The sequence below is a fragment of the Leptonychotes weddellii genome, chromosome 10, assembly GCF_054177405.1.
Source record: "Leptonychotes weddellii isolate Sample4059 chromosome 10, ASM5417740v2, whole genome shotgun sequence".
NCBI classification, from domain to species: Eukaryota; Metazoa; Chordata; class Mammalia; order Carnivora; family Phocidae; genus Leptonychotes; species Leptonychotes weddellii.
This window is the reverse complement of record NC_138378.1, coordinates 109,072,214-109,085,473: the sequence shown is the minus strand read 5'-3', so window position 1 is coordinate 109,085,473 and position 13,260 is coordinate 109,072,214. Positions and strand designations below refer to the sequence as shown.

The 13,260-nt window shown below is 37.5% G+C and overlaps 1 protein-coding gene across 3 annotated transcripts in view; it reads right to left on the bottom strand.

Moving 5' to 3' along the window:
• Nucleotides 1-2,143: 2,143 nt before the first annotated feature.
• Nucleotides 2,144-13,260, bottom strand: part of LDAH (lipid droplet associated hydrolase) — a 92,060-nt gene continuing 80,943 nt past the window's right edge. For 2 of the 3 annotated variants that reach the window (XM_081797142.1, XM_081797143.1), the window contains exon 6: nucleotides 2,144-4,475. In XM_081797142.1, the coding sequence (XP_081653268.1) occupies nucleotides 4,360-4,475 (116 nt within the window). In that variant the 3' untranslated portion in view covers nucleotides 2,144-4,359. Of the gene's footprint in view, nucleotides 4,476-13,198; nucleotides 13,258-13,260 lie in introns of all 3 variants that reach the window. The other variant, XM_081797144.1, reaches the window with a different exon arrangement.

Here is a 13,260-nt window from a genome sequence, read left to right as displayed (position 1 = left end):
GTCTGTGGGTGTCACAAGAGTAGGGCCTCCTCACTGGGGCGTCTATGGGTCCACGTGAGTTCATGTGGACGCGGTGACAGCGGGGGAGGGGTAATGTAAACTTGCTTGGGAAACAGATGACATCTTTATTTTTGCTAACCTCTAACTATAATTTCGTACTTCCTTCAATTAGGAATACAGGCAACAAACAATAGTTGTATGAGTAACACCTATATTTTGTGACCTATAAAACTATGGAAATTTTCAAATCACAGGAAACTTGAAGATAACTAAAAAGTTATTTATGCTCATTGCTACAAATTTACAATTTTAATTCTGACTATTATATCTCATTATTTAATGTGTTAATAAAGGTGCACATACTATATACCACAAATTTGTTTTTTTAAGTTATTGTGATAACTGTACTTCAATACAATTGCTTTTTTTGGTAGTAATTTCATGTATTTATTTTACATACTTAAAAATGTTATTCTGAGTAGGGGTCCATACATGAGAGGGACAAAGAGACCCCTGGCACAAAAAAGGCTTAGAATCTATACCCTGATGGCTTCCCCATCCATCCATCTAGTACACATTAACTTATTTATTAACTCTGCAGGTATCATACATTGTTCTGAGTCTTTAGAGATACCAAGATGAGAAAAACATAGTTTCTGACCTGTAAGTAGACAAGAGGGGCAAACTGACTACTTAAATTACTGTGTAAAAAATGCAATATCATAACTACACAGGGAGCCAGGGAAGCTGCAGGAGGGACATCTAACCAAAACCAGGGGCTGGGGCTGGGGAAGGCCTCTTGGAGATGACAATGGAGCCAAGTTTTATTTATTTATTTATTTAAAGATTTTATTTATTTATTTGAGAGAGAGAGAATGAGAGAGAGCACAAGGAAAGAGGGTCAGAGGGAGAAGCAGACCCCCCGCTGAGCAAGGAGCCCAATGCGGGACTGGATCCTGGGACTCCAGGATCATGACCCGAGCCGAAGGCAGTCGCTTAACCAACTGAGCCACCCAGGCGCCCCTATTTTTTTTTTTTAAGATTTTATTTATTTATTTGACACAGAGAGACACAGCGAGAGAAGGAACACAAGCAGGGGGAGTGGGAGAGGGAGAAGCAGGCTTTCTGCCGAGCAGGGAGCCCGACATGGGGCTCGATCCCAGGACCCTGGGACCATGACCTGAGCCGAAGGCAGACGCTTAACAACTGAGCGACCCAGGCGCCTCTGGAGCCAAGTTTTAAACGACAGGTAGGATTCAGTCCGGTGAAGACAGAACACGATCTATGATGCCACAGGTCATGGTACACTCTTTTAGAAACAACTATGAGTCTGGTATATTTGCTCCAAGAAAGGGAAACAACTTTATGTAGTACTGAAGCACTGCTAATAAATGCAACTGTCTGATACTATGTATAATGTCTCTAGACCTGGGAGGGAGGCAGGCAATCAGCCCAGTAGATTTTTCAGAGTTAAAAAGGCCCATTTACCTCAAGAAGATAAAAGTTCTCTTCACATGGACAATGGAAATCCAGTGGTAGAAAATTTGAATGTAGAGCCAAAGCCTGCTGATTATGGTATGATAGTTTTCTAGGGGATCAGAAAGAATCCCAAAGCCGTCCACATGATGTAGTAGAGACTATTTTTAGACTTTCTTGTGGCTTCCTGACTAGATGGCACAAAGACACATTTTTCAGAACTGTTTTAAAATTTGTTGAATAATTGAGATACCTTAAAGTATTTTTGCAACAAAATATGTGGTTCATGGAGTCTCCACACGGGACAGTCCTGGATAGGTAGGAAGTTTTTGAACCCCTATACTTGCGGCTGAAATGGGACAGAGTATCCTTGACCAGAGTATCTAAGAAGGGATATGTCTAGTCTTGAAAATCGGTTTTCAAGTTGAAACACTTATCAGGATTGTTTGGAAGGCAAGAGGCAATGCCCACCACCTTCCTAAGACTATGTGCCCTTTCAAGTTTCCTTATTTTCTCAAGCAGACTGGGACGTCTGTTGAATCAACCTTCACCAATATTAAATTACAGCATGTTTCCTCTTTCTTCATTACAGAAACAAAAAGTTGTAATAAACTTTCTGTCTCTCTGTACCTCGTTTTGCTTATTCTAGTGGAGAGATCAAACTGAGCCGGTACAAAGGATAATCAATTAATGGCAAGGTAGTTTTGCATCATTAAACTAAACAATGCCTTGCTTTCCCAAATTCCACAAGTCCCTTTAGTGCTGTCTCAAAAAACAAAACAAAACTATTCTCTGTAGTTGGAAAAGTTTATTCCTGTGACTGTGTTAATAATAACCTTGAAATGGCCTGCCATCTACCATTATACCCCCATTTCTCTTTTAAAAGTTTCCGTGAACTTACAGTCCTGACACAGTTACCATAAGCAGACTTCGATCTGGGAATGATTACACTTGCATATGGATTTAACTTAGGACAGGAATAAGTTAGCACCTTCTTTTGACCTCTTTCTGAGCACAACATACAAACAGAATCCAGAAATGATGAGTACTTTATAGCAGCTGGCTTCCACAGGTGGTAAGACAGGCTTTGACACATGATGGGTCTAGTCATTCTGCAAGTGTGAATTTTGGAAGTGGGCATCTTATTAACTGGGAATTGAGTTGTTTTTATGAACTTCTGGCCTTGAGAACTTAAATGCATTTTTGAAACAAATTCACTTATAATTTAGCTGAAAAATAAAATACTGTTTTTCTTGTATTTTTACATCCTTCAGTGACTGGAAACAGCTGAAAGCCCTGGAGAAAAGTGTTTTTCTGAGGCCCCAACCTCCCCCATTCAGCTAGTGAGGGTTTCCTTCTGGCTTCAAAATTTCAATCTCTAGCCAAATGCTGTTTTAGAAAAAGATGACCACTATGGCCATAAGTCAAACACAGATTTTCAAAAGTCCTCTCCGGGTGAAGCTCCTATAGATCAATATTCTGAAAATATTTTTTTAAGAGAACATATACATTTTTGCTTTAAGATAATTGTATTGGGTTCTAGAAATATGAATTAACACTGTAGCAAGTTGAAGTCAAATGTCTCAAAGTTTATGAAGACATTCTAAACCTAAGGGGAGGGTATCTGAGATATGACTTGCAGACTGTAGGTTCTTGGGCCCTGGAAGAGCTGACTACTCAGCAGGGCTCACTGCACTGGGCCCTGCAGATGTCACAGCTCAGCACTGACTGTAAAGCTCTAGATTCTAGATTAGCACAGCCCCCCAGAAATATATAAGCACATATGTACTTTAAAACTTTCTAGTAGCTACATTAAAAAGTATAAAAGAATGGATGAAATTATTTTTAACAGTCTATTTTATTTATCCCAATAGTCTAAAATATTATCATTTCAACATGTAATCGATATAAAAATATTATTGAAATATTTTATCTCTTATGGGTACTAAGTTTCTGAAATCCAATATGTCTGTTATACTTACAGCACATCTCCTTTCAGACTAGCCACAAAGAACCACACGTGGCTGGTGGCTATCATATTTAGACAGTTCAGTTCTATCCTATTCAGAATGGACAGCAGACAAATGATGCCATGGGAGTACCAGAGCCACCAATTCTAGGGTTCTTAGACATATTCTCAAACACAGTACCCTCACAGTTTCAGAGACTGGTGCTTCCAAATGTGTTTGTGTAAGACTCTAACATTTGGGGGTGCCTGGGTGGCTCAGTCAGTTGGGTGTCTGCCTTCGGCTCAGGTCATGATCCTGGGGTCCTGGGATCAAGCCCCCCACCAGGCTCCCTGCTCAGCGGGGAGTCTGCTTCTCCCTCTCCCTCTGCCCCTCTCCCTGCCCATGCTCTCTCTTTCTCTGGAATAAATAAATAAAATAAAATAAAATAAAAAAAGATGCTAACATTTGGAGCAGTAACTCCCAAATGCTAAATATTTCAATCTTTGCCTTTCTGCACCTCCTTGTATAGAAATCTGGTCTTGGTGTCAGAGCTGAACATTCCTATTCTAATGCACTGGAGAATAAAGAAAGACAGGCTGAGTCAACAGGTCATAGTGATGTTAGTTCTTGTCCAGTGTTTTACTCACATTTTGATATAACTCATTTATTTGATAAATATTATTGAGATCTCCTCAGTATAAGACCCTAGACAGAAGCACTGATTCTAGAAACAAACCTAACAAAAACAGGTGGTAAACTTTATTTAAGAATATACTGAAGTGTATAGTCAGCTTTACTTACTTCCTATGCAACTTTCAAGATCTGCCTTATTTGAACTAGAAGTAGAACTCTGTGTGAAATCTACAAACCCTTGAGGTCTTACAGACTCTTAACCAATTCTAGCACTTCATGCTCAGTAAATATTTCTGCCCATCTACTTACTTCCTTGCAGCACCAAAGTGATTACCTTAGGTAAGTATGTCTTTATGGTTTCGTTGTCTCTCTTCACCACCTTCATCATTTCTTGGCCCCCAAGGTAGGCAACATTAGCTACATTTAAAAAAAAGAGTCAAACATTTAGAATACAGAGAACGAACACAAATGTCAAGTTAATTGGATTTAATTCCTGTTCCCCCTTTTCCTTTCAGCAAGCACTGTCTTGCTGATGTGAGGTGTCACTGAGGCCAAGAGAGGTATGTTCCCCTCACCTGCCTTTCTCGACAGTGGCACACAGCAGCGACAGGACTGCCGAATGTCAGCCACCACAGCTGATGGGGTATGGTGTACCCGATCGATGTGTTTTTGTGATTTAAGGAGTAAAAGCACACACTTCTACAGCTAACTCATGTATACCAGGGAAACTGCATGCAGTTACTAATGTGAAACTTTCCTGACCTTTTATTTATTTATTTTTTAAAGTTACAACTAAAATGAATGTTTATTTTAAAATAGGTTTAAAGGCTCCCTAAGAGTTTTTACTGAGGGTTAGTTCCATTGTACTGACTGCATAATGAGCAAAGTTGACCCTCTCCGTTTCAAGATGTCACATATCGGAGAAAGAGGAAGAGAATCCGAGACAATGTGAATTTATGTGGCTTTCTCGTACTGGTCTGCAAATTTTCATTAAATGCTGTGTGCCTTGGGTTCCATTTTGATTGGTGTATTACTGTCACTTTGCTTGCTTTTCTGTCATCATCTGCCTGATGTATGTGTCCTTTTCTTTATTTTTCAATCTTTCCTCATTTTGTTTTAAGTATGTCTCTTGAAATCATAAGCAGACCTCTTTAAAAATGTAATTTGAAAGTATCTCTTAAATAAAGGGACTTAACACAGTCACATATATTAATATAAGAGAGATCTGGTCTGACTCCAGTCATCCTGTTTTGTATATGCTTTGCTTTCTTTTGATTTCCAACTCTCCTTTCTACTCCCTTTAGTGAATGATGTTTTCTTCTCCTATTTATTTTAAAGTTCATTTATTTTTTTTAAGTAATCCCTACACCCAACATGGGGCTCGAACTCACAACCCTAAGATCAAGAGTCGCATGCTCTTTTGACTGAGCCAGCCACATGCCCCTTTACTATCTCTTAAAAATTTCTTTTCACTAAATAGTCTGAAAGCACAAATTCTGTTTTATTCACCAAGTGGTTAGCTGTACCTAAAATTTTGGAAAACTTATATTTTTTTCTATTGCTGTCTGGAATTAATCAGTGTCAATAATCTCTCCATCCAAACAAGGTGGCCCCTGGCATCCTGCACTTTCCTCATGCCTTCCTTCTACCCTGTCTCTTCCTGGGAACTGTAGGTAATAAACTCTTACTCCAAAGGCAGTTCTCCATGCGTGTCACTTTACCACCGCTGATTCAAACAAATTCTGGACACACTGTAAAACAAGGAGACCGAGCTGGTATTCTGGGGAGGTCAGTGCCCTGGTTTTGTAGGGCAGAGTAGTGGAGGGGAGAGAGCTGCCGAAAGAGGGGGTGGGGAGGAAGCTCCAGAGATCAGCAGAGGGTTTCTCTTCAGCTCCAGCTAAGTACTAATTGGCACTATCATGTCGGACACCACCAGAAGCTGGGGAATGAACCACCTGAAAGGACTTGGAGGGAACAATGCCCAAACTGAGAGTAGTTATTGTTTCCACTGGCCTAGTAGGAAAATCTCGTAATTCATGGTGTATCAACTGTAGAACTTGGAAAAGTTTTGCCTTGGTAATGGGGTGAAATTAGCCGTAAACTAAATGTGTCTTGCAACCAACTAACAAAGCTTAAAAGCAAGAACAGAAAGTATTAAACTATTTCCAAATAACATAACTGTCCTGTAACAAAGCTCAAGAATATCTACATAAATACAAAAATATCCAGCACCCAAAAAGGTAAAATTAACAATGTAAAGCATGCCATAAACAGTTATCAAACATGAAAGGCAAGAAAATACAACCCAAAATAAGGAAAAAAAATAGTTAAAACTGACTCCAAAATGACAAAGATAATAAAATTGGCAAACATTCAAGTAATGGTGCTGGGAAAACTGGATATACACACACACAAGAATGAGTTGGACCACTACCTTATACCATATACAAAAATTAATTAACAATGGATCACAGTCCTTAATTTAACAATTAAATCTATCTATAAAAGTCTTAGAAGGAAATATAAGAATAAATCTTTGTGATCTCAGATGAGGCAATGGGTTCTAAGACATGACACTAAAAGCACAAGTGAGAAAAGGAAAAATAAACTGGTTTTCATAAAAATTACCACCGTTCGCACTGTAAAGGACCCCATCGAGAAAGTGAAAAGACAACCCAAAGAATGAAAAAAAAAATCGTATATCCAATAAGGATCTAGTATCCAGAATATATAAAGAACTCTTTATATAAAACTTGATTAAAAATGGGCAAAAGGGAGTACCTAGTGGCACAGTTAGTTAAGTGTCCAACTCTTGGTTTTGGCTCAGGTTGTAATCTCAGGGTCATGAGCTTGAGCCCTCCATTGGGCTCCACACACCCAGCTTGGAGTGTGCTTGAGTTTCTCTCTCCCTCTTCCTCTGCTCCTCACCCCCATGCTCGCATGCGCTCTCTTTCTCTTTCTAAAATAAATAAATAAATCTTAAAATAAATAAATAAAAATGGGCAAAGGATTTGAATAGACCTTACTCTAAAGAAGTACAGATGGCCAGTAAGTGTGTGAAAAGCTGCTCAACATCATTAGTCATCAAAAAAATGCAATCAAAACCACAGTGTCATACCATAGCACATCTAACAGGATGGCTACAAGAAAAAAGACAAACAAAAGCCAGTGTTGACAGGGATGCAGAGAAACTGAAGCCCTCATACACTGTGGGTGGCACTGTAAATTGGTACAGGCACTTTGGAAAATAGTTTGACAGTTGCTCAAAATGTTAAATATAGAGTTACCGCATATATCCAGCAATTCCATTTGTATGCACAAACCCAAGAGAACTGAAAACAGAGGTCCACAGAAAATTTGATGTGAACATGTACAGCAACACTGTCCATGATAACCAAAAAGTAGAAACAATCTGTATGGTCATCAACTGATGAATGGAAAACCAAAATATGCATAAAATGAATATTATTGAGCAATAATGAAGTACTGATACATGCTACAACATAAATGAACCCTGGACACACCATGCTAAATGAAAGAAGCAAGTCACAAAGGGCCACGTACTGTATAATTCCTTTTATGTTAAATGTCCATTATAGGCAAATACATTGAGAGAGAAAGTAGATTAGTGGTTGTCAGGGACTGGGGGAAGGTGGAAATGGGGAGTGATGGGCATGGGGTTTCTTTTTGAGGTGATGAAAATATTCTAAAGTCAGACATTTGTCAAGGTTGCATTACTCTGAGAATATACTAAAAAACAACCACTGAAGAGTGAGTTTTATTGCATTTTAATTATATCAAAATTAGGCTATTTTTTAAAAATTGGTATTCACAGATATTGAAAGTTTTATAACCTATTCCATATATTTGAGAAGTGAGAAATATTGAGCATGTTAAACAGAATTAGGGAAGATATAAGAAAGACTCATATCAAACTTCTAGAGATGAAAAATACACCAGATGGGATAACAGCAGAGTAGATATCATAAAAGAAAAATTAGTGAACTGAAGACATAGCAATAGGTACTATCCAAAAGGAAACACAGAAAGAAAGAAACTGGGGTGGGGGGGGGGCAAGGGGAAGACCAGAACCTCGGTGAACCACAAGTGAACTTCAAAGTAGTGTCATACATCATATACCATGTAATTGGAGTCCCTGAAGGAGGGAGGTACAGAAAAAATACCTGAAAAAATATTAAAATATTACAACCATAAACCCACAAATTCAAGAAGCTTAAAGAATCCCAAAGCACAAGAACCATGAAGAAAACTATACCAAAGTATATAATGAATGGCTTCAAACTAGTGATAAAGAGAAAATCTTAAAAGTAGACAGAGAAAAACGATTTACAGTTGACCCTTTTACAGCATGGGTTTGAAGTGTGTGGGTCCACTTATACACGGATTCTTTCTGATAAATACAGGACAGTACTGTAAATGTATTTTCTCTTACTTCTGATTTTCTCAATAATGTTTTCTTTTCTCTAGCTTACTTTATTGTAAGAATACAGTATATAAAAATGCAACATACACAGCATGTGTTAATTGACTGTTTATGTTATTGGTAAGGCTCTGATCAACAGTAGGCTATTAATAGTTAGATTTTTGGGGAGTCAAAAGTTATACACAGATTTTTGACTGCACAGGGGGTTGGTGCCCCATCCCTCATATTGTTCAAGGGTCAACTGTATTACATACAGAGGAACCAAGAGTTAACATGACAGCAGATTTCTTCTTGAAATGATGTAACTAGGAGACAATGGAGGAACATTTCTAAAGTAATGAAAGGGGAAAAAAACTTGCCAATCTATAATTCTATAGTCAGTGAAAATAGCTTTCAAAAATGGAGAGAAAATACATTTCCAGACATACAAAAGCTGAAAGAATTAACTATCAGAGGAATTACAAGAAATGTTATGAGAAATACTGAAAGCAAGATGATATCTGATGGAAATTGTGTCTACACAAAGAGATAAAGGACATCAGACATAGTAATTATGTGAGTAAATTTAAAATACATTTCTCTGTTATTTATATCACTTTATAAGACAATTGACTGTTTAATCAAAAACAGTAATAACATATCAAAGAAGTAAATATATAACAACAGTATCACAAATGCTAGGAGGGAGAAAGGGCTCACTGTTGTTAAGTTTCTTATGGCATACTTCAAGTGGTATAATATCATTTGAAGACTATAAGAGTTAAAGTGTTCATTGTAAATCCTAAAGTGACCACTGACACAGCAAAACAAAGAATGACTAATAAGCCAATGAAGGAGATGAAACCATAAAAAATACCCAACTGATTCATAGGAAGGTAGGAAAAAAGCAACAATGGAACAAAGAACAAAGGAGACAAATAGAAAATATATGTCAGGATTACAGATTTAAGCCAGCCCAATTCATAACTACATTAAATATAAATTGTCTCAACATTCGAATCAAAAGGCAGAGTGGGTAAGAAAGCAAGATTCAACTATTTGCTGCCTACAAGAAGTGGATCTTACATATAAAGACATAAATAGGCTAAAAGTTAAAAAATGGAAAAAGATACATCATGCTAACATTAGCCCAAAGGAAGGTGGAATGACTACATTAATATCAGAAAGACTGGATTTCAGAGACAAGAATATTACCAGAGATAAAGGGTCAATTCATCAGGAAGGTATAAAAGTCCTAAATGTTTTTGCACCTAATATGTTTGAACTTCAAAATATGTGAAGTAAAAACTAACAGAAATATAAAAAGAAACAGACAAATCCACAAATATAGTTGGAGATTTCAATATTCATCTTCTAATAATTGATTAGAACAGTTAGAAAGAAAGTCAGTAAGGATACAGAAAATGACACCATCAATCAACTTGACTTAAGTCACATCTATAGAACAGTCTCCCGATCAAGAACAGAATATACATTCTTTTCAAGTATCCACAAAGCATTTCCCAAGTAAAGTCACATCCTGGTCCATAAAACATGTATCAATTAAAATCATATAAAACATGTTCTCTGGCCATAATGGAACTAAATTAGAAATCAATAACAGAAAGATACCTGGAAAATCGCCAAATATATAGAAATGAAATAACCCATTTTGAAATAACCCCTGGGTCAAAGAAGAAATCTAAAGGGAAATAAGAGAGTATTGTGAAGTGAATAAAAATAAAAACACATCATATCCAAATTTGTGGGACATGACCACAGTAGTATTTAGAGAGCAATTTATAAAGCACTAAAAACCTATTTTAGAAATGGAAAAAGATCTCAAATGAATGACCTCAGTTCCACTGTAGGAAACTAGAAAATTAACTCCAAAGTAGGGAGAATAAAGTAAATAATAATATTCATAGCAGAAATTAGTGAAACAGAAGGCAGTAAAACAACTGAGAAAATAAATGAAACCAAGAACAAGTTCAGTAAAATTGATAAGCCTTTAACCAGACTGATCAGGAAAAAAAAATACATGAGAAGACATAAGATATAAAACATTATCAATATCAGGAAAGAGAAGTGACACCCTATAGATCTTACAGACGCCAAAAGGATAATCAGGTAATCTTGTAAACAACTTTATGCCAAGAAATTCAACAACTGAGATAAAATGAACAAAGTCACAAATTTTAAGCTTACTTGAAAACAAACAGATAACCTGAAAAGTCTTATATCTATTAAAGAAATTAAATTTGTAATTACAAGCCTTTTCACAAAGAAAACTCCAGGGTAAGAGGACTTCATTGGTCCACTCTACCAAACATTTAAGGAAGAAATAATACTGATTTTATATAAACTCTTCCAGAAATGACTACACATATATGGATATTGGGTTTTTGACAGACAGAGGTAGCATTTAAGAGCAGCAGAAAATAGTGGTCTATGGTAGGCAGAATTCTAAGCTGACACAGATAATCCTTGCCCTTCTACAGTCTCCTCCCTTTTGAGTGTGGGTGTCACCTGTGAATCTGATGACATCTTACCCCCATGACTAGGTTATGTTATACAGCAGAGATGACTTTAAGGATGATTATCCTGGTGGGCCTAACCTAATCACACAAGTCCTTCAAAATTTGAGTTATCCTCTGGCTGGTGGGAGAAGAGGAAGTCAGAGATTCAAAGTGCTAAAAGGATTAGAAGTACCACTGCTGGTTTGAAGCTAGAGTTCATGTGGAAGGGAACGAAGAGTGACCTCTAGAAGCTGAGAGGGACCCCTGGCTCACAGTGAGCAAGACAGTAAGTACCTCAGTCATAAAGTCACATAAACTGGACTTTGTCAACAACCCAAATGAGCTCAGAAGTGGATTTTTGGATGTGCAGGGCCAATAAGGGAGGTTTCTGAGATCGAGGCAACAGTGACTCTTGAGCTGGGTAGGAGTTACATGGGAGTTTACTTTGGGATAATTCATGGAGGTAAAAACATTCATGTTTTAATCACTTTTCTGTAGTGTTATTCCTGAATCAGAAACAACTTAAAAATTCAAATAACTTATAAGGAATTTTGTATTTCTAAAAGTAAATTTTTTTTCTTTTTAATCAGGGAATGTACCTCACCCTATCTTTATTTCTATTCTTTTTTTTCCCCTGATAATTTCTGATCTAAGTATACTTTTTTTTTTTTTTTTTTGGACTGAGCCACCCAGGTGCCCCTGGGTATATACTTTTTTTTTTTTTAAAGAAAGTAACATACCAGTTTCCTTTCCAGTAATTGCTCCAAGGAAGCCATCTTTTTCATTCCTCAGAAATGCTCATAACACAACACAGTGGTCAGAAATAATAATACCAAATGGACATGTAATTTCCTAAGGGGAAAACACATTTCTCTTGGCAATGACTGTCAACAGCATTCCTGGAAACCCAGAATTCAGAGTTTCAAGCACCACTGTGAAGGAAATATCCAGGAGCAGGAGTAATGGAAACAAAAACATGAACATGAAGGAAAGAGAATGATTTAGAAGAATGTGAATGAATTGTTTACTTTTTTCCCATTACAAATCTAAATAGAGGTATAAGAAAACTCACCGAGGAGTCTAATATTCTATTCTATTTGCTACTGTATCTTCTGAAACCTGCTTAGTGTTCAAGTATCACTACAGGACTTCCCCTCGCAGGAGAGTGGCTAATGGAATGAAAGGAGTGGGGGCTGACGTTGGAAGACCAGTAAGACTTTCAGCTCACAGGTCAGATGGCATCACTAAGTTCTCCAAGTACACATAATCTACGACGGAAAACTGCTTTCTGCTGAACTCCATCACCTGTCTTGATGCTATTCTGTCTTTCTGGAAAAATCCCAACTCATCTTCAAGTCCAAATTCATTTGTCTTCTCCCTTCCTTACCTAGGTAGAACTGATTTCTCCTTTATTGGCACCACTCATGCTGGGCATCTGTTCTCATGATAGCCCTGTGACAGATGACAATTCTTCACATTTGTCTCCCTTGCCATGCTGGAAGTGAGCTTAAAGGCAGGAGGAGCTTTATTTCATTTACTATTTTTTTCAGGGCTTAGCTGAGTACTTGGTTCATGGCAGGTGTCAGTAAGCGTTGTTAAATGAAATGGGAAGGGACTGAGCTGGTGTTGGTTTTTTTGGGAGGTGTGGGGGGTGGTGGCCAGGAGGAAAAACCTGCTGCTTTCCTTGAAGTGGTGCATGAGCTGATGTTACAGTGGAGACCAGAACTGAAGGCAGACACACAGGGACACTGGTGAGCTGAGCTGGGAGGTACTAGTATAAGACTAGCACAAATCACTGCAGGGAAGAGGGAGAGTCTAAGAGATTCTGTTGAAGACTGACCAAAAATTAGGCCTCATAAAGCACTGGTCTCAGCAGTGAGGGAAAATGCAGAGAGAGGTACACCCACAGTGAGTGATATGGGGCAGATGCACACACAGTTTTCCGAGGTAGAACTTGGGGACTGGAAGCCAAGTTGTCATGCTGGTTTGGTGACAGGTAATCTAGAGCCTCCTGTAAGGTTTCACAGTAGAATGCCGTTTGTTTGATTTTATTATATTTTATTTTATTTTATTTTATATATTTTTATAAAATATTTATATTTTATTTATTTTATTTATTTTATTTTATTTTATATATTTTATATATTTATTTTATTTTATTATAACCATCCATTCAGTCTGCAAACAGATCATCTTACCTCTGTGATGCTGAGTTCACCAAAGGGAAAAACACAACTCAAGATGTACGATTTTTTTTCTT